The sequence below is a fragment of the Microtus pennsylvanicus genome, chromosome 4 (genome assembly GCF_037038515.1).
Source record: "Microtus pennsylvanicus isolate mMicPen1 chromosome 4, mMicPen1.hap1, whole genome shotgun sequence".
Classification (NCBI taxonomy): Eukaryota; Metazoa; Chordata; class Mammalia; order Rodentia; family Cricetidae; genus Microtus; species Microtus pennsylvanicus.
The window spans coordinates 135,613,079-135,634,249 of record NC_134582.1 but is presented as its reverse complement, the minus strand read 5'-3'; the positions used below and the strand labels follow the sequence as shown (position 1 = coordinate 135,634,249).

The 21,171-nt window shown below is 39.2% G+C and overlaps 1 protein-coding gene across 14 annotated transcripts in view; it reads right to left on the bottom strand.

The window, feature by feature from the left end:
* The window catches only part of Mllt10 (MLLT10 histone lysine methyltransferase DOT1L cofactor), a 151,799-nt gene that overhangs the window by 35,763 nt on the left and 94,865 nt on the right, over window positions 1-21,171 (bottom strand). For 12 of the 14 annotated variants that reach the window (XM_075970575.1, XM_075970573.1, XM_075970578.1 and 9 more), the window contains 2 exons: window positions 19,394-19,438; window positions 18,580-18,612 (listed from right to left, as the gene is read on the bottom strand). The exons of 1 other annotated variant lie outside the window; for it this stretch is intronic. In XM_075970575.1, coding sequence (XP_075826690.1) covers window positions 18,580-18,612; window positions 19,394-19,438 — 78 coding nt within the window. The remainder of the gene's footprint in view (window positions 1-18,579; window positions 18,613-19,393; window positions 19,439-21,171) is intronic. One more of the 14 variants, XM_075970576.1, reaches the window with a different exon arrangement.

Sequence of the window (21,171 nt, the reverse complement as noted above, 5' to 3'; positions counted from 1 at the left end):
CAAAGGTTATAGAATATGGCATTTTAAACGTTTTAATAACTTAGGGTTTTTCATGACAATGAGACACTCTGCTCCTGGCAGGACCAATCTACTTCAGGAAGAAGACGGGCATCGAAGAGGATCTTTATGGAGTTTGATAGCCATTTGGGCAAGAAACTGTTCTTGCCTGGACTATTGCATAAACTAGACACAGAACCCGCAGAGAGAGGACTATTGAACTTGCCTAAGGTGAGATGATCTTTCGGGGTTCCTGATTCATGAAAGAGTCTGAGAGACATTCTGCAGAACACAACAGATAGTGACTGAACTGACTTTGAATTTTCCTGCTTTATGGAAATGTCTGCTGGATACCATGGGCCTGTAGGCTGAAGATGGATGCCCCAACGGTACAGAGGAACTTTGAGTGACTGTCTAGGCAGCGAGATGTCTCTGTCATTTCTATAGTTTAAAAGTTGCTTTTTCTTGTTTGCTTAGGTAGTATTGTATCTTTCTGGAGTCTCTGATGAAGTTAAGAATAGTTAGTTACAGTTATAGTTTTCTTTAGTTATGATAAAGATTATTGTAACTTTTACTTGATAACTGTTTTGTTATATGTAATTTTGCTATGTTAAAGTTAAAGCCTTTTTTTTTTGGTTTAAACCGGAAAAGGGGAAATGATGGGGGAAGGTCATTGGGTAATAAAGGAACTGCCTTGGCCCTTTTTTATTGGTTAGGACATAGGGAGGTGGAGTAAACAGAACAGAATGCCAGGAGGAAGAGGAAGTGAGGTCAGACTCCACAGCTCTCCTCTCGGGAGCAGACGCCTCAGAGAGATGCCATGTCCCAGCTCCGACCCAGGATGGACTTATGCTAGAATCTTCCCGGTAAGACCGGTGCTCACAGATTATTAGAGATGGGTTGATCGGTATATCAGAATTAGCCAGTAAGGGCCAGAGCTAATGGGACAAGCAGTCTTTAAAAGAATACAGTTTGTGTGTTGTTATTTCGGGGCAAAAGCTAGCCGAGCAGGCGGCTGGGGTGTTGGGGACACAGCCCCGCCGCTCCTATTACTACATGTTTGTGCTTTGCAGATAGATGTGTGGAGGACAGAAGTATTTATTGGGTATTTTTCTTTTCTTTCTTGTTTTTTTTGGGGGGGGGCAGGCTAGCCTCAAACTTACAGAAATCCACCTACCTCTGTCTCCTGAGTGCTGGGATAAAAGCATGCACTACCACCATCCCACTCGGGTCTATCAGGTCTAGCATACACTTCAGCAACTGTCACGGCACTACTAACTGCCTACAAGTTCTGAAAAAGAAAAGCCTACCATACACTGAATATCCAACTTCTAAAATTAAGAGCAAAAGTTAGAGATAGCATGCTGAAACCAAAATGGTGTGATTTCTTTTCATAAGTACAAACTTCTAGATGAGATAAAATTGAGTTCTATGTTACCAGCTATATGATTATAATCAGGATTACACAAGTATCCTGGGTCAACTGTTTCAGTATTCCCCCCTCCCAAAAGGCTACCATCTTAATTTGAAGGCTTTAGCAATTTCTACTCCATAAGTTTCAATAAATACTACAGCCATTTTAGTATTTTAAATTCTAATTTAAAATTTCTAAGTAAGTAGTATTATAATTTTCTCACACATTTAAAGCCCCTTCAATACTAAAAAAGCTAAAATTACTATCACCATATGCTGTAATAATCACAAAACATAATATTGAAAAGCAAAACTGTGGTGAACAAGGGTCTTCAACTGTTTTGATATGGCATTAATATGTACTTAACTTACTTATATAATTTATACAGTCTGACTGCAATCCACTAATCCTGCTTCGAGGCTGTTTGTGGCACTTAGGTTTTTGTTATAAAATACTGCAAATCAAAATGTTCCTTTCATGACACCGAAGCTCAAGAAGATCTCTGATTTCACTCACCACCCTGGCACGAACATTTTCTGTATCTATTTTCTTTAATAATAATAATTTTGAAATTAGGACCTAGAGAGATGGCTCAGAACTTAAGACTACTTGCTGTTCTTGCAGAGGACCTGGGTTCAACTCCTAGCAACCACACAGTGGCGCAGAACCATCCATAACTCCAATTCCAGATAGTCTAGTGCCCTCTTCTAACTTCTGCAGGGCCAGATATCTATGCAGTAAGCATACATGCATGCAAAAAAAACGCCCATACACATAAAATCAATCTTCTGCAAGAGCAGCAAGTGCTCCTCACTACAATGCCATCCTCCAGCCTACCACCACCACCATTTTCTATTTAACTTCATTCTATTTCCATCTTTTACAAGTTTTACAGTTTTTAATCCAAATCAACCTGACATTCATTTGGGTTCAATGGAACTAAATCCTACAACTCACAAGCTCCAGGCAAACACTCTGAAGTTCAGGACAGAGAATAGAAATGATAATACAGAAAGATACAGTGGATGGCAATGACATCCACCAAGGCTGCTGTTTCTTCATCCAGTTGATAAACAAGTACTAAGTAACTACTAAGAAAGAGACAAGGAGTTTGGAGCAAAAGTAAAACTGAAAACAAGGTAAAACTGTTCACCAGGAACATACAGTTCAACTACAAAGACAAGCTTACAAAAACATATGAAAATGCATTCAACATAAACCATGATGGACAAGGAAAATATGAGCAAAATAATTAGAGGGCTAAGATATAACTCAGTTGAAAGTGCTTGCTTAGATACACATAGCCCTTTGTTTAATTCCCAGTCCCGCATAAAACCAGGTGGCACATGCTTGTAATCTTAGGACTCTGCTACTAGAGACATGATGATCAGAAATTCAGAAACATTTACACCGTCTCAAACAACAAAGAATAAAAAAATCAGGAATCAATAAGATCTGAAGAAATATAACACTGTAAGCCAAGATCTAAAAAGTTTGATCAGTGCTACCCAGACAGAAAGGAAAGAGAAGTACTCACAGGAGACTTAAACAAGAGAGAGACTTCAAATGTGCTATTATCCACGGGCAGATCTCTAGCCCCTAGCCCTAACCCTATTCACAGCACAACATACCCTTTAAAACAATAATCCCCTGACCCCTATGTAGCAAGGAGACTGAGAGGACAGATGTAAAAAGGAGAGTGTTTCAGGAGACAGTTCAACAAATTAGATGAAAATTTATGCTTCTCTGGAAAGGGGTGGATCTGAAGCACACCTACGGGTTAAAATCCTCTAAAGTTGATACTATATTAATTACATTTGCTAACTAGAGCAGAGAAAAAAACGAGTAAGTCAAAGAATTCTTACTTTTGATTAAAACTAGAAGTGCCATTTGTTCAGAGGTGAAAACTGATACACAACAAAGCAACATTTTGTTAAAAGCTGGCCTTGTGCTGCTATGTGGTGGTGTGTACCTTTAGTCCCAGCACCAGGGAGGCAAAGGCCAGCAAATCTCTGAGTTCAAGGCCAGCCTGGTCTAAAGTAGCAGGACAACGAGGGTTGCAGAGCAACCCATCTCAGGAAAATAAAACAAAAAAGTTGACCTTATTGACAAAATACTTGCAGGCCCCTTTAATTCATCAGTTTAAGGCCAGTCTGGGGGAGAGAGTAACTTCATCTCAGTCAGTCAAAGACAATAAAATAGCCAGCCTTGAGGATCACCAATTAGTTCAAGGACAACTTGTGAAAAAAATAAATCATAAAAAAACCTAACATGAAGCCAGCTGGTGGTGGTGCACGCCTTTAATCCCAGCACTTGGGAGGCAGAGGCAGGTGGATCTCTTTGAGTTTGAGGCCAGCCGGGTCTACAAGAGCTAGTTCCAGGACAGGCTCCAAAGCTACAGACAGACGTCTTGAAAAACCAAAAGCAACAACAACAACAAAAAACTAACAAGCTATGAAAATCATGATGTACTGCTGTGTGGTGGTAGGGCACACTTTTTTTTTTTTTTTTTTTTTTTTTTTTGGTTTTTCGAGACAGGGTTTCTCTGTGGTTTTGGAGCCTGTCCTGGAACTAGCTCTTGTAGACCAGGCTGGTCTCGAACTCACAGAGATCCGCCTGCCTCTGCCTCCCGAGTGCTGGGATTAAAGGCGTGCGCCACCACCGCCCGGCAGGCACACTTTTAATCCCTGCACTTGGGAAGCAGAAGCAAGCGGATCTCTGTGAATTCGAGGCCAGCCTGATCTACAGACCAGGGCAGCTAGGGCTGTTACACAGAGAAACCCTGTCTCGAAATCGTGCCCCCTCTTCAACAAAAGAAAAAAAGAAAAGAATGATGGGTGCCACCGAAAGCAACAAAAAGAGTATGATGAAAGGGTATTACTTCTATCAAATGCTGTTGAGAAGCTAGAGATTATCAACTTGTCACAGGATATAGTCATATAGGAAGAAAAACCTCAAGTGAGAAAATACCTCCACAAGACTAGCCTATGGAAAAGCCTGTGGTACATTTCCTTGATTGATGATTGATGTAGTGGGACCAGCTTACTACAGGCAGTACCACCTTGGGTTGGTCATCCCTAGTGCTGTATGAGAAAGCAGACTGAGCAAGCCATGAAGAACTCCCATGGTGTCTGTATCAGTTACTGTCTCTACGCTCCTGTCCTAACATCCTTCAGTGGTATACTGAAGTGGTGAACTATAAACTGAAATAAACCCTTTCTTCTCCAAACTGCATTATGGTATTGTGTTTTATAATAGCAATAAAAATCCTGAGATACTAAGCAAAACAAAACAAAACAATTAAACACAAAAGAAAAGCACTACTTCTAAGTGTTTGTCCCTTTCTAGATTACAGAATATGCTCCCCCATTGTGCAGGAAAGATAGAGCTTATTTTCCTGAGTTTCCTGGCCATCCTGATGAAATTCTACGTCTGCTAGCTTTTCCACAGGTGACTCCATTTTAACATGAAGATTTATTCTGGCTGGCAATATAGTTTAGTGGGAGTATTTGCAAACATGTAGAAGGCCCTGCGTATGATTCTCAGCTTTGCCTCTTTTGTTAACACTGTCTGTTAAAAAGATTGATTATAAGAATGTGAAATATATTTAAAAGAATGGGGGGGAAATCACCCACAAACACTGGTATTTTGGCATACTTTCACATATTTTACTATATACAGTTCAATTTTGTTCTACATACCAGCCTATATGTATAAAATGCACACATATGAGATTTTGGGAAAGTGGATACATGTATGTGTAAGTGTGTGCTCACTTGTGTGCATACATGTGGAAGCCAGAGGTCAACTTCCTCCATTGTTTAAGCTCATCCTTTTGTCTAGACTGGCTGGCTACTATGCCCCTGAGATGCCTCTCTTTCTATATCCCCTGCTGGGTGAATGCAAAATTCTTAGTCCTTTATAGACTGAGTATATTCAATGCCCTTTCCCAAGCCCCTAAATCTACATCTCTGGTAGACATCTGAAGTCATGGACAGTACCAAGCCCCCTAAGCACTATGTGTTTACCTATGTGCCTGCAGTGTTGACAAACAGTCCTGGATTTAGTATGACTTCCCATGTTTCATGGGTGCCTCCTGTATACCATTATTCTTCAACTGTGGTGTCATTTTTAGTAAAATTAGAGTTATGAACAAACCTCACAATACTGTAATAATCAAGCTGTGTGTGGAATATTCCTTTACACTGTGAATATATGTCACTCTGCCTGGTTTAATGAAGAAGCAGCTTGGTCAATAGATGGGCAGGATAAGGTTGTGGGAGAGCCAAACAAAGAACGCTGGGAAGAGGGCAGAGTCAGAGGGTGAGCAGACACAGAGAAAAGCAAGATGGACAGACATGATGTACTGGGAAAAGGTCGATAAAAATATGGGTTCACTGAAAATGTAAGAGTCACCTAGTAACAAGCCTGACCTATCGGCCGAGCATTTATAATTAAAATTAAGTCTATGTGTGGCTACTTGGGAACGGCTTACAGGACAGAAACTTCTGCGTACAGACAGCTACCACACTGACATAACATATATAGCGTGGTTTTAATAGAGGGACAATTCTCACCCAGGATGGGATACAGTAATGGCAGGACACACTCTGAAGATTATTTTTTGAATAGTTTCATAGCAAGCAACTAAAACTAGAGAAAATGTAGCTAAGAGAATATGGCCGTGTAAGCTTTACAATTTCACATAAAATTCAGCAAGTTTGGAGCCAGGTGGTGGTGGCACACACCTTTAATCCCAGCACTTGGATCTCTGTGAGTTAAAGGCCAGCCTGGTCTACAGAGTGAGTTCTAGGACAGGCTCCCAAGCTACAGCAAAACCATGTCTCCAAAAATCAAAAAAAAAAAAAAAAAAAAGAAAAGAAAGAAAGAAGAAAAATCAGCTGGTTTGTTATAATGAATATACAAACAAGAAGCTCAAAGATGGAACTAGGGAGAAACGCCTCAATTTCACCCCAATGGATGATACTGGAGATATTTGTGTTTATACACACATACACATATATGTGAACATATAATACACACACATACTAAACCATAAGTGGTTTGATGAAACAATGTTTAAACGTATACAAAAAAAATCACTATGGCTATCATGTGGACAAAGACATAAAAGTAGAATTAAAAAGTAGAATTAGATCATCAAGTAGTATTTTATTCAGTGGGAATAAAAGGGAAAACAGAGGTTCATTGAATTTAAGCATTGAACTAGGACAAAGAAAAGCCACAAGAAGTCAGGAGTGCAGCCAAGTTATGGCAAGCTGAATGTCAAAGAAAAAAAAACAGAAATAAACTGCTTCCAACATTAATTCTTTTTTTTTTTTTTTTTTGGTTTTTCGAGACAGGGTTTCTCTGTGGCTTTGGAGCCTGTCCTGGAACTAGCTCTTGTAGACCAGGCTGGTCTCGAACTCACAGAGATCCGCCTGCCTCTGCCTCCCGAGTGCTGGGATTAAAGGCGTGTGTCACCATCGCCCGGCCCCAACGTTAATTCTTTACCAAAAACAAACTTTCTAAATAACATTCACTGACTTGACAATGTGAAAGTTATCCTAAGAGAGATGGCAGCTGCAGAAACCAGGATAATGTGTTTTAAAACAATAAAAATAAAAAAGAATCTTTGGAAGAATATCTGTTTCTAGAAATAAGGTAGATAACTAATAAACCCTCCTAGTTAAAGTTACCTAAAAATGAGCTAGGCCATGGTGGCGCACGCCTTTATTCCCAGCACTCAGGAGGCAGAGGCAGGCAGATCTCTGTGAGCTCAAGGCCAGCCTGGTCTACTGAGCAAGTTCCAGGACAGGCTCCAAAGCTACACAGAGAAACCCTGTCTTGAAAACAAAACAACAACAACAAAAAAAAAACAAGAAAAAAACATAAAGCCTGCTCTCTACCCTAGAAGATTCGTCCTGTACTAGTAACTCATAAGCTTTGATTTTGAAGCCAACAAGAAAAAGATGAGACCTTCAGCCTCTAAAGAACAGAAGGCTGAAGAGGATGACACTGTTCACGTGGCTTAGGCGGGCAAAGGCACACACTATCAGTGAAAGGGAGATCACCACACAAAAAAATCCTGCCTTAACCAGGCGTGGTGGTGCATACCTTTTATCTATCCCAGTACTTGGGAGACACGGGAAGGTGGATCTCTGACTTCAAGGCCTACCTGGTCTACAGAACAAGTTCTAGGACAGCAACAAAACCAAACAAACCCTGGCGGGGGGGGGGGGATATTGTGGGATAATCTTTTTGTACACTGTAAAGATGTGTCTCTGCCTTTTAATAAAGAGTTGAATGGCCAACTGCTAGGCAGGAGAGAATAAGTGGGACTTCCTTAAAAAGAGAGAAAACTCGAAAGGAATCTAGGAGTGGAGATTTTGCCAGCAGCCTTGGAGCAAGTCAAACATGAAGTACTGAGGAAAGGTAAAAACCACATGGCAGAACATAGATCAATAGAAACAAGTTGAGTTGAGTTATAAGAGCTAGTTGGGAACAAGCTTAAACTAAGGGCCAAGCTTTCAAAATTTTAAGTATCTGTGTCATTATTTGGGGGCTGGTGATCCAAAGATAGTCTGGCAAAAAAGCTTGCTACAGTGGAGAAAGAATCCTGCATAATTTGTTTCATAATTTGTAGAGAGGTGAAAAAAAAGTCTGCTCTAAAGAAAAGTCTTACTATCAAACAGGTTTGGGGTCTAAACTGAAAAAGATGTGCAAAAATCCCTTCTGAGGGGATTAACCCTAGCTACAATGAATTCACAATCCAAAATTAGGAGATGTAAAGAAACAAACCCTAGGATGACAAGAGATAAGCAGACACATAAATTCTGCCTGCCCTCCAAGAACCACAGAAGACAGAAATGGCAAACAAAACTCATCTGATACATACTGTGAATGACAAACAACCTATGAGAGCTCGGTGCGGTGGTGTACACTTAGAGTCCCAGGACTTGGAAGGAGGAGCCAGGATGATATAAAGTTCCAGGTCATGCATCATCCTTAGCCATTCTATCCTATATGAAACCCTATCTTAAAAAACAAAATCAAGGTTCGAGGCCAGCCTGGTCTATAAGAGCTAGTTCCAGGACAGGAACCAAAAAAGCTACGGAGAAACCCTGTCTCGAAAATAAAATAAATAAATAAAAAAAAATCAAGTAAACAGAAAAATCCTAAAGATCCTAGCCTGGTAGCATAGGACTACTCAAGAGAATAAGGCACCAGAAATTAAGTCAGCCTGGATCATACAGCAAGCTCAAGTGAGCAACACCTAATGTCAGTCATGTCAAGTCTAAACAGAAAATGAAAACAAAACAAAAAAACAGTGACTTGAACCCAAATTTCTTTCATATGAATAAAGCAGAGGAAAAGAAAAGAATCAAAAGCTAATAAATGTTTGTCCTTTAAGCTGTTAAATGTATACAAATCTGTAGGGGCAACAATAACGGATGATATCTGCAGTACCATAAAAGAAGCAGGAGATGGAAAGATGGACACATGGGGGAGGGAGGGAGGGGCTCAGGAAAGAGAACAAACATTCAAATTACAGGGATACGGAATGAGGTTAAAGGCAACACAGAAAATCTATAGAATGACTCACAGCAAAACCCAACAACTTAAGAATCATGAATAACAACAGAAACTGAAAGAATAATAACAAATGGTTTTCACATCGTCTCATATCTTAATTCTACAAATTACTTCTCATAAAGGGAAAAAGAAACACTTTCCATTAGTAAAAAAGCTGATTTTATACTATACAATGAAAAGATTGTTTCTATTGCATTTCTCAAAAAGAAAACTTGAATCTAACAACGGTAGGGAGAGCCCTAAAGTAAGGAGCCCATTCTGATAGTTGTTCTTGGTTGTCAACCTGACTACTGCTGGAATTAACTAAGATCCAAGTGATTGGGATGGGAACACAACCACAGCCACTGGGCAGCTTTAAAAAGCTGGATACACCATCTCCCTCTCTCTCTCCGCACACTGACTTCCCCAGGCCTGTACACGCCCCCTCTAATAAACACCTCAGTGAGTTTGTGATGAATTCCGTGTTTTCTTTTCACTCACACCAGGTAATTTCAAAGGATACTAGTATATGAGTCTAAAAACAATATTTTTCAAAGATTTATATATTTATTATGTATGCAGTATTCTGACTGCATGTATTCCTGCGGGCCAGAAGAGGGCACCAGATCTCATTATAGATGGTTGTGAACCATTATGTGGTTGCTGGGAATTGAACTTAGGATGTCTGGAAGAACAACCAGTGTTTTTAACCTCTAGCCCAGAGAGATTTGTTCTTAATTAAACCATTTGAGATGGGAAGACCCACCCTAAATCCAGATCTTTTTAGGTGGGAAGATCCACTTTAAATCTGTGCCATAATCTCTGGTGACAGCCCATGTCAAGGAGGAAGCACTTGCTCTCTGCCAGCGTCTGCTCAGTCTCACGGGCAAGTCCACTCTTCACTGATATTAGAGCCCACTTCTCTAGGATTCTGGTATAAACTGAAGAACAACTGAGACAACCGGACTCGTGAATTCAACAATTACTGGATCCTCAGATATCCAATATTCCATTGGGATATAGTCATCACTGGCATAGTCAGACCATAACTTGTAAAGCACACTAGCAAACCTCGGTTGTATATAATAAATATTCCTATCAGTTCTGTTTATCTAGAGAACCCTGACTAATATACCTGTGTTCTTCAAAGTTACTGAGACAGACTGGATGATAACAACAGTAGCACAAACTTCCTGCCCTTTTTCTAGGAATGCACATTCAGGGCAGACAGAGCACCATGCCTTCAATTTCTTCTCAAGTGCTTTATAAAACTAAAGCTCTCTTAATGCTTCCTCTAAGTTTGAGACTGCTTAGAAATTTTAAGATACTTTTACATAAGGGAAAAAACTACAGATTTAATAAAAGAAAAAGTCAAACAAGGTCCATTTTAAAAAACACTACAAAGAATGTCAAAAATTGAAAAATGCCAGTTGTGGTGGTGCACACCGGTAGGATTTGCTGAAGGAGGCAGAGGCAGGAGGATCATGAGTTCGAGGCCAGCCTGGGCTACACAAGAAAAAAAATTGAAAAAAAAAACATGCTCATTGAAATTCTTTACTCAACCTCAGGTGAAACAATCCATTTTACAAAGCTAAAGAGCGTCAGCAAAAGGGGGCAGGGCATGTTGCATATTTAGAATAAAAGGAAACATGAAAAATTTGAGCCTAACTTAAATGGTTTTAAAAATCCATAAAACGGAAATTTTTACACAGCAATATTAGAATATAATTGAAAGATTATACCCAAGACTGAAGAAAGGTGTGGATTCTCTCATCCAGGAAGCAAAGCAGAACTGATTCTCTATACTGGGGTAACTGAGCCATACAAAAACAACCTACCAGAAGACATTATCTCTGACTTCAGATTTAGTCAAAGTGATTAGGGTATAGATTCCACAAATACAAAACTAGATATTAATCTGACAGTATGCAAAGAAATAAATTACACAAAGAGAAAAAGAATACTGTGAATATGATACTCTTCCAACATGACCTACTCATCTGATATTGAACTAGCTAAGCAAGCATGTTTCAATATTAACTCTGTTTACCCTTAAGGAAAAATAAGACAACACTTGGCATTCGTTATGGTTATACTTTATCAGGTGATTAAAGGCATTCATTCTTCTCTACCATCATGTAAGGGACCGACTCAAGTCTGCCCACATGATCAATTCTAGATATATTAATGAAACAAGTATTATAATAATCTGTGGGAGAAATATAAGGGCTTGAATGAACACAGATACACAAGTGTAAGATCTTGGAAAAATAATAAGTTGGAAAGAAAAGTTTATCTATGAGGATTTAATAAAGCACAAAAAATAATTAGAAGAAATAACTTCATAATTGATTTAGGTGTGGAGCCCCAAACAGGACAATGTAAGAGTGCCAAGAACCCCTTACTATAGAACAAAAGTACTGCAGGCAAGAATCCAAGAGCAAAGGAGTGCTAGTGTCTACCACACTTCAGTTGGGTGAGCAAAGTGTCCCACATACGCTAATTTATTGCTCTGGCTTCACTGGCAAAGCACTATCTGAGGGACACTTAAAAAAGGGCAGCTATTCTGAACTTGACTGAAGGTAATAAACAAGTCTGTGGAAAGCAACAAGCTTCTTCTCTGGAGGGGAGAGAGATCGATTCTTAAGATTTCTACTAAGCCGGGCGGTGGTGGCGCACGCCTTTAATCCCAGCACTCGGGAGGCAGAGGCAGGCGGATCTCTGTGAGTTCGAGACCAGCCTGGTCTACAAGAGCTAGTTCCAGGACAGGCTCCAACACCACAGAGAAACCCTGTCTCGAAAAACCAAAAAAAAAAAAAAAAAAAAAAAGATTTCTACTAATTTAAGCATTCATTAGTCAAAGATGATACAGATATTTTTTTAAAAAACTAGAGGGCCCTTGCTAGCAAGATGGATATGGTGGTTTGAACAAGACTGACCCCCATAAGCTCCTATGTATTAATGCATGTTCCCCCAGTTGATGGAATCATCTGGATAGGATTAGGAGGTATGGCCTTGGAGGAGGTGTCTCATTAACCCCCATCCCTCTGTCTCTGGTCATGTCCCCTCACTTATCTCTGCTTCCTGGTCTTGTTTCAGGATCTAAGCTCTTAGTTACTGCTCTAATACCATGCCTGTCTACCTACTGCCTGCTCCCCGCCATAATGGTCATGGACTCACCCTCTGAAACTGTAGGCAAGGCCACAAATGTTTTCTTTGGGTTAAGGCGGTTGCTTGTTATGATGACAACCTAAATTCAATCCCATGAATCTATGAAGCAGGAGGAATCCACTGCCTCTGCAAGTTGTCCTCTAACTTCCTTAAATAGGAGGGCACACAATAGGCACAAATACATAAACATGAAAAATACTGAAAACTGGAGAAGAGGACAAGAAAGGATAAGAGAACACACATGACATGAAAGCAGAGAGGGGAAGAAGACAAAAGCAGAGCAGAGCAGGACAACTAGGCAGGATCAGCAAGAGCACTGTGCATGTACTTACTCTCCTTCAGCCCACTTGGGTCACTATGGTTACCCCCACTCCCTATGACTTGGCCCCTATTTTTGTCTTTACTTTGTATTAAGGATGTATAAAAATTTCACAATAAATTTGTTTTAAAAATTTAAAGAAAAATTAAAGAGGGCCAGGAAGTGCTGGTGCACACCTTTAATCTCAATACTTAGGCGAGGCAGGTGAATCTCAATGAATTCAAGTTCAGACTGAGTTCCAGGAAAGCCAGGGCTGATACACAAACACACACAGACACAGACACACACACACACAGAGCAACTATAGAGGATAATCTGAAAGCTAAGCTGTCATGCTGTACTGAATGCTCATCGTTTTCAGCTCTAGTATTTCTACTTGCCTCTCTTCTCATCAAACAGCCTGCCTTAAATCTTTATCCTTCTCTTTTCTCTACAAGTTTCCCTTTCAGTACTAGGATGTCACCACTGTTAACACAAACTAGACACCAAAGACCACAGTGGGCACAAAACTGTAGTCCCAGCACTCGTGAGCCTAAGGTAAAATTAACTAGAGCCTAGGAATCCAAGACCAGCCTGGGAAACAGGTAATTCTTCTCTCTAAAAACAAAGACAAACAAACAAGTCCAAAGCAAGTAAAATAAAAATTAATCCAGTGTCTTTGTCTTCTCTACCAGCACTTCTCAATCACAACTGAGAGTTCCCTATATGAACTAACTGCAATTCTTTTGTGCCCAAGTGTTACTGTTTTGTATGGACTAAACACTGGTAAATTAGTGCCTTCTATTCCCTAGACATTGCTACGTACTTCACTAAAAACCTCAAGTTTCTCTCTTTTTGGGGGTGGAGTGTAAGCTTATTTTTGCTCTTTCAAAGTTATTGACAAGAGGTATGTCTACAAACAAGAGATTCTGACCTAGGTTGTGGTTAATTAGTATTTTGGATATAGAGGAAGACTGTTCCACCTGGACCAAAGGTTGGAGAATTCAAATCTATTTTCTTATATCATGTTAATGTAGTCTGTTGCCTCCCTCTTCTCTTTGGAGTGAAGTATATAAGCATGTAGAAAGTAAATGAGGAAGGATTCAGGGTTCAGTATTCACTGAATTTCCCTCCTGATGGTGTTCTGTCTCTTATTTCTCTTAAATCTCTGCTCCTTCTGCTTAATAATTCTAACCCTCATGCTCCTACCCTGGAACTAGTCTTCCAGTGAGGGAGTATGCTGACTATCACATTCCTCTTTGGGTCCCCATAATATTATAACAAAGTTCTATTTGGTGTCAGTCTCAGTACTAACTTTTTCAAGTCTTATATGCAATCATCCAATGTACCTCCCTAGATAATAGGTGTACTATATGCTTTTCCCAATTCAAAACACCAACTACTTTGGTCTTACTAACCTAAAAGCTAAGGTTATTATTTTATTTGTTCTGAATCAAGTATCAGTTATTACTGTCACCTTGCACAGACTGTGTGCTGGTTAGCTTGTCAACTTGAATAAAACTAGAGTCATCTAAGCAGAGAAAACTTCATTTGAGAAAATGCTCCTACCCAACTGGCCTATGGGCAAGCCTTGACAATTAATGTGGAAAGGTCCAGCTCACTGCAGGTGGTGGTATCCCTGACTGATAGTCCTAGGTACTATAAAAAGTAGGCTGAGCAAGCCAGTAAGTAGTGCTTCTTCATGGTCTCTGCATCAGTTCTTACCTCAAAACTCCAGTCCTGAGTGCCAACTCTGACTTTCCTGGATGGTAGCGTATGATTAAGTTCTCCTAAGCTGAAGTAAGCATTTCCTTCCTCCCCTAAGCTGCTTTTGGTTATGGGGTTTTATCAAAGCCAACAGGAAAGTAACACTCTGGTGGGACAAACTACTTGTGCTGATCAGACCCTGATGCCTAGACCAGATAGCTGGCCCCTATACACTCTCAAGCAAACAGGTCCAATGCTACATTCTCAGTACATGTTTTTCCTTCAAAAGGCAATTTTCCATTAAAACTCTTCTGTATTGCAAATCATAAAATTTTAACTGTATTTCTTGAAAATGTTATTAATAAACATATTTACCTCTTGTTTAGAGTATATTCCCTAAAGGCAGGATCCATTTATACTATGCATTTTCCCAACACAACTAACAATAATCTTCTACATGGAAAGAACTTAATGTGCATTTATCAAATGGAGGAAGGGGAGCTAAGAATCTTGAGGAAGACGGGTCTGTGTTTTACAGATTCTTGTACTGATGATATGTTGTCCATGTGAAAACGAGAGGAGTTTAGGTGCTGATTCCATTCTGTAAATTATAGGATATTTTATTTATGCTTTAATAATTAAAGCTTGCCTGACTATCAGAAGAAGAAAGCTAAGCCATTAGAGGTCAGACAGTGGTGGCATACACCTTAATCCCAGGATTTGGGAGACAGAGGCAGATAGATCTCTGTGAGTTCAATGCCATTCTGGGCTACACAAGATTAATGAAGAAACAAATCCAGGTGGTTGTGGCTCTCACCTTTAATCCCAATACTAGGGAGTTGCACCTTTAATACCAGCACAAGAGGGAATATAAAATGGGAGAGAGGCTCGGGCAGCTCAGTCTGTTTAGGAGGCTTAGTCTGTGGTCAGCCAGTCAGCTTTCGTAGAGGTAAGACTTCTCTAGTGGCTTGGAAGCGTTGCTTTTCTGACTGACCCCAATATCTGACTCTGGGTTTTTAATATTCGTGCTACAGTAAATCAGAACACCCATGTTCACTCCCTACCTATCTAGAAAACTGTGAGCTAAAAATTTTTTATTTAATACACCTTACACAATAAGACATGTGCAGAAGGCATCATAAAGAAGGAAGCAGCCAGGCAGTGGTAGTACACGCCTTTAATCCCAGCACTCTGGAGGAAGAGGCAGGCAGATCTCTGAGTGAGGCCAGCCTGGTTTTTTCTTTCTTTTTTATTTATATTTTGCTGCTGTTGTTTGTTTTGGGGTTTTTTTTTTCCAGCCTGGTCTAAAAATTGAGTTCCAGAACAGCTAGGGCTGTTAGACAGAAAAAAATCTGTCTCGAAATACTCACCCCCAAAAAGGACACATAAAGAAGGAAATAATAAACATTAGGAATAATGAAACAGAAAAAAGATAAACAGCCCCATAACTTTAATTCCAGAATTTGGAAAGTAGAAGCAGGATTATAGTATCAAGATCATTCTTAGCTACGTAGACTACATGAGACCCTGCTGATAGATAGATAGATAGATAGATAGATAGATAGATAGATAGATAGATAGATAGATAGAAAGAAAGAAAGAAATATGTAAATAAAGAGGGGGAACAATCAAAAGGGGTTGTGTAGAAAAATACTATGAATAGTTATATGCTAAGTACTTAATACACAAAAACCAAAACTTCAAGTCACTCCATTGATAGGCACATTAAAAAAAACTATAAGGCTTAAAGAACATTTTTAAGAGAGAAAAAAAATCTGTATTTGGAAAAAAAGGAAAAATCATCAGACAAAATATCATTTATAGGAAATCAACCCTTCATTTGCCTTTATAACCCCTCCCCCCAAAAAAGGGCCATTCACTTCTTTTCTTTGTAATGCAGGGTGAAGAAAACACAAGCAAGAATTTTCTCGAACCCTCAAACTACTAAAACTCCAAATGTTAAAGAAAGTTCACATTGGACCCAGCAATACCACTCTTGGGAATATACCCAAGAGAGGCCTTATCATACAAAAAAAGTATATGCTCTACGATGTTCATAGCAGCATTGTTTGTAATAGCCAGAACCTGGAAACAACCTAGATGCCCTTCAACGGAAGAATGGATGAAGAAAGTATGGAATATATACATATTAGAGTACTACTCAGCAATAAAAAACAAGGACTTCTTGAATTTTGCATGCAAATGGATGGAAATAGAAAACACTATCCTGAGTGAGGTAAGCCAGACCCAAAAAGAGGAACATGGGATGTACTCACTCATATTTGGTTTCTAGCCATAAACCAAGGACATTGAGCCTATAATTAGTGATCCTAGAGAAGCTAAATAAGGAGAACCCAAAGAAAAACATATAGGCATCCTCCTGAATATTAACCTTCAGCAAGCGATGAAAGGAGACAGAGACAGAGACCCACATTGGAGCATCGGACAGAAATCTCAAGGTCTAAATCAGGAGCAGAAGGAGAGAGAGCACGAGCAAGGAACTCAGGACCGCAAGGGGTGCACCCACACACTGAGACAATGGGGATGTTCTATCGGGAACTCACCAAGGCCAGCTGGCCTGGGTCTGGCAAAGCCTGGGATAAAACTGGACTCTCTGAACATAGCGGACAATGAGGACTACAAGAACAATGGCAATGGGTTTCTGATCCTACTGCACGCACTGGCTTTGTGGGAGCCTAGGCAGTTTGGATGCTCAACTTACTAGACCTGGATGGAGGTGGTGGTTCCTTGGACTTCCCACAGGACAGGGAACCCTGATTGCTTTTCGGGCTGGGGGGGGGCTTAATTGAGGGAGGGGGAGAGAAATGGGAGGCGGTGGCGGGGAAGAGACAGAAATCTTTAATAAATAAATAAATTAAAAAAACAGAAAAACAAAAGTAAAAAAAAAGAAAGTTCACGTTTATAATAACCTGATGACATTTATTTACCTGCTGAGGAACAAAAAAACTTTTCACCCCGGTGTTTCCTCAGTGCACAGTGGAATCAAAGATCTTTTTGATAGCTCATCAAAATTACTCCCAGTGATGTCTATTTTATGAAGTATAGCTGGGCTTAAATTTTTAATATTCCAGCAAGTAATGAACATGTATAAATACAACTGTGCAAACTGAAAAACTGCTAAGGCTCTTCAGCTTTTATACTCCCCTATGTCCCCCAAAAACCTGTCAAGTGTTTAAACATTGAACTTCTTCTCAAGAAAAGCTTTCCATCCTTTTCCCTATCATTACTATTGCTATTGTCTACAGTTGTTCTTTCCTGTATCAGCACACGTACATGCTTCGTAGGAAAGTCAAAGTTAAACTAAGAGCGAATACAATTCCATGGCAAAAGATTCTCTACAAGCACAAGGCTCTGGGTCAATCCCCAGCACTGCACAAACCCTGTAAATAAAACACTTTTGTTCATAAGCAACACTTCTGAGTTTCCACATCAACCACCTCTACCCTCAAAGCAATGAGGCTCACTTACATCTGCTCATTATGCCACTTGTCTCTAGTTGACTGTATTCTATAAACATCCGACATTATACCCTTTACATAATGCCAATCTGTTACATCAACAAATTCCAAGTTAAAGAAAATGTACTAGAAAATTGCTTGAAATCATAGTCTCAAGTAAATGAGCTCAATTAATAACTGAAAAATAAAGATGACATCATATTAGAGAAATTTTCAGGGCCAGCAAGATAACTTAGCAGGTAAAAACACTCACCACCAAACCTAACAACCTGATTCAATCTAGGGAACTTGTAGCACAAGAAGAAAATGGATTCTTCAGAACACACACACACACACAATTTAAAAATTTTTGAATACAAAAGGATTACAGAAAGTTCTTGGAGAAACTGAAGAAATCCTCAGACATTCTGCAATAATGACCATCACGATAATTACACTGTTCAAGTGAAAAGTGACAGAATTTGCCTTATATGCTGATTTAGAATTCAAAGCGGCAGAAGATGCGATCCCATTGTGAAAATAGTCCACAATTTGAAATACTATCTTCCACTTATTTACTATATGAAAATATAAGAGTATTAAAGATCTGAAAAAACAAAAATCACATTCCAAATTGAAGTTAAAAGCAAAAAATTCCTCTTGTATATACTAATTACAAATGCATTAGTAAGAAAGATCACGGAAGCAGACTATTTGCAAACAGAAAACTTTCAGAAACTTAGAAGAGACAATAAAAGCCAGACTGAAGATCTTAACTAACCTATCTATCCCTCCTTCTGTAGACAAGTCTACCATGTTTATACCAAACAATTAACAAGCTCACTGGAACACTAGACCTGATCTACTCATCAGACTGTCCTAACTTTCAATTGGGCTTCTTGACAAAAGACAACTTTTGTGATAAATGAACTTCCAGAGAAGATTCTAACAAAACTTACCATTGTGTATTGCATTCAGCAACTCTGAGAAAGCTTTTAAGTAAGGAAAAAAGGACGTCAGGTTAAGATCATTCTCAAACACACAAAAGAAATACATAGGCATAAACTCAGTTTAACAAAATCTCGGTATCTTTGCTTGAATTATTAAAACTGAAAGTGTTATTCTTTTTCCAAAGCATAACTCCCTAAATGCTACATTTCATTCAGTAGTATACTGCCTAGTAACCTGAGATAACAGGTAGGTGTACTGTCACAATGGTGACCCTTTCTTTAATGTTTTTGGAGAATTCCTTTAAAAAGGACATCTCCATATTATCTCTATTCATCTATGTAGTATTACACTAAAATTGAGTATTACAGGATGCAACATCAGACTTACAGGATAATCAACAAGATGTAAAACAAAATCTCATTACATCTTCGAACCCTACCAAACATTTATTTTCACTTCTTAAACTTCACTGTAAGTTTCAACACATACAGAAGTCAAAACATAAAGCTACTAATGAAAACATATCTACATTAAGGCTAATGGCACCCAAATACTGAAAATAACATTCTCACCAAGGGCAGAAGTCAAACTTTGCAACATAAATACTATAGTAAAAGACCAATAATAATTAAAGTTTGCAATATTTGGCTATAATACAGATCCTGAACACAAGACAAAGTATACAAAGGCATCTTCGTAAGACAAAAATATCTACACAATAAAAACCTAATGCACTTTGAAAAATAATATTTAGATCTTCAAAGGTGGTATATTATACAAGGCACTGAACTAAGAGTCAGAAAGCCCAGTTGGACAACTTACTAGTTGTTGGACAAGCTCCATCATGCCGATACTGCATGGAAATTTCTGTGGATAAGGGGGAAAGGGGAATTAGCAAAGAAACTGCTAGTGACAGAAAAGAAACAGGCCAGAAAACTGGGGGAAATTCATGACAAAGTCCATTTGAGAAGACAAAACAGACCTGACAAAACAGACCTGCAAGAACAAAAATTATAAAATAGTATTTGCTACATTAGGAACAGCAAAATTAAACCTAATTCTCACAAATATCAACAGGCTAGTTCAAGAATACATATGTGTATGTATAAGGAATAAGAAAAAGGTAGGGTTTACACATCAATGTTCATAGCAAGTATCTGAGAAGTAATGGCTTTGTTATGCCCAACTGACATAAGTTAGAAACACCCAGAAAGAATCTCAATAGGAGTGTCTGTATTTGGTAGGCCTGTGGGATTGTCTAAGTCATGTGAGAAGACCCAGTTCACTTTGAATATCACTGTGTGTGAGGTAGAGACACCAAGCTAAACATAAGCACCAAGTATACATTCATTTTCCTCTGCTCTAACTAGAGATCAAAAAACTTCCATCTTAACTTCTCCGCAGTGCTAAGTCTGTAACCTGAAAGTATGCTAAAAATAAGCTTCTTAGCTTTTCGACAAGCATGATATAAAGAACAATTTAGAAAGAAATCTCTGATCACTGGCAATCTTTTATTTTGATAGAAACTAAAGTGGGTGGGGGCCTTCACTCCTGAGTGGTCAATTTCAAGAACTTGCCTTTCTCTTGACTTTATTTTGAAAACAACACGACATGCTCCATCAAACAATGCTAAACCATCAACCCCTTGCTACATTTAGGTGTGGACGCACCATGCCGTTTTTATGTGAGGATGTAGGACCATTTTGTGGAGTTCTTTACCCACCTCTGCATTAGTGCCAGGATCAAATATAGGTTTACCAGGCTTGCGTGACAAGCATCTTTATCTGCTAAATGATCTCACCTGTATTCTTTTCCTTTTCAATGTGTAGTATGATGTGTGTACGTGAGTAAAGGCACATGTGTGAAGGTCAGGGACCCTAGTTTTCCACCGCTGTGTAGACGAGGTTATCTGGCACGAAAACTGGGGACTCTGCTTTTCCTCCCACCCTGCCAAAGGTGAACTGGAATTACAGATGCACGCTACCACATGCTTCTTTACTTAGCATTATAGTTATCTGAACTCTTCCTTAGAGTTCCAAGTAAATACTTTATTTACTGAGTAGATCATCTACCCAGCACCCTAAATCATGAGACCATAAAATGTCATAAGAAGAAAAGTACAAGGTTTGGATTTTCTAAACACTAATATTCAATGTTTCAAAAGGTCAGGTTCCAGAGCTAGAGTTAAGAACACTCACTGTCCTTACAGAGCGCACTTGAGCACAGTTCCAAGCACTAATATTATAACAGCTTACAACTTTCTCTAACTGTAGTTCCAGGGCGTCCTATGCCCTCTTCTGTCTTCTGTGGGCACAAACATGCATGTGGTATACACACACATCCACACACACACCAACATGCAGACAAAACACTGACACACATAAAATAAAGTTGGGAGTAAGGGCACAAAGCTACCTAAGCACTCATAACCTAAAAGTTTATTTACAGAAAGTAATGGATCAGAGTCTGAGTCTAAGACAGGCATGGTGGCACACCCTAGCACTTAAACAAGAGGATCTCCAGTTCTAAGAGCTCCTTGGCTAAGACAAAAAAATCAAATAAAATAACAATACTAACAACAACAGCAACTGTCCTGCCTG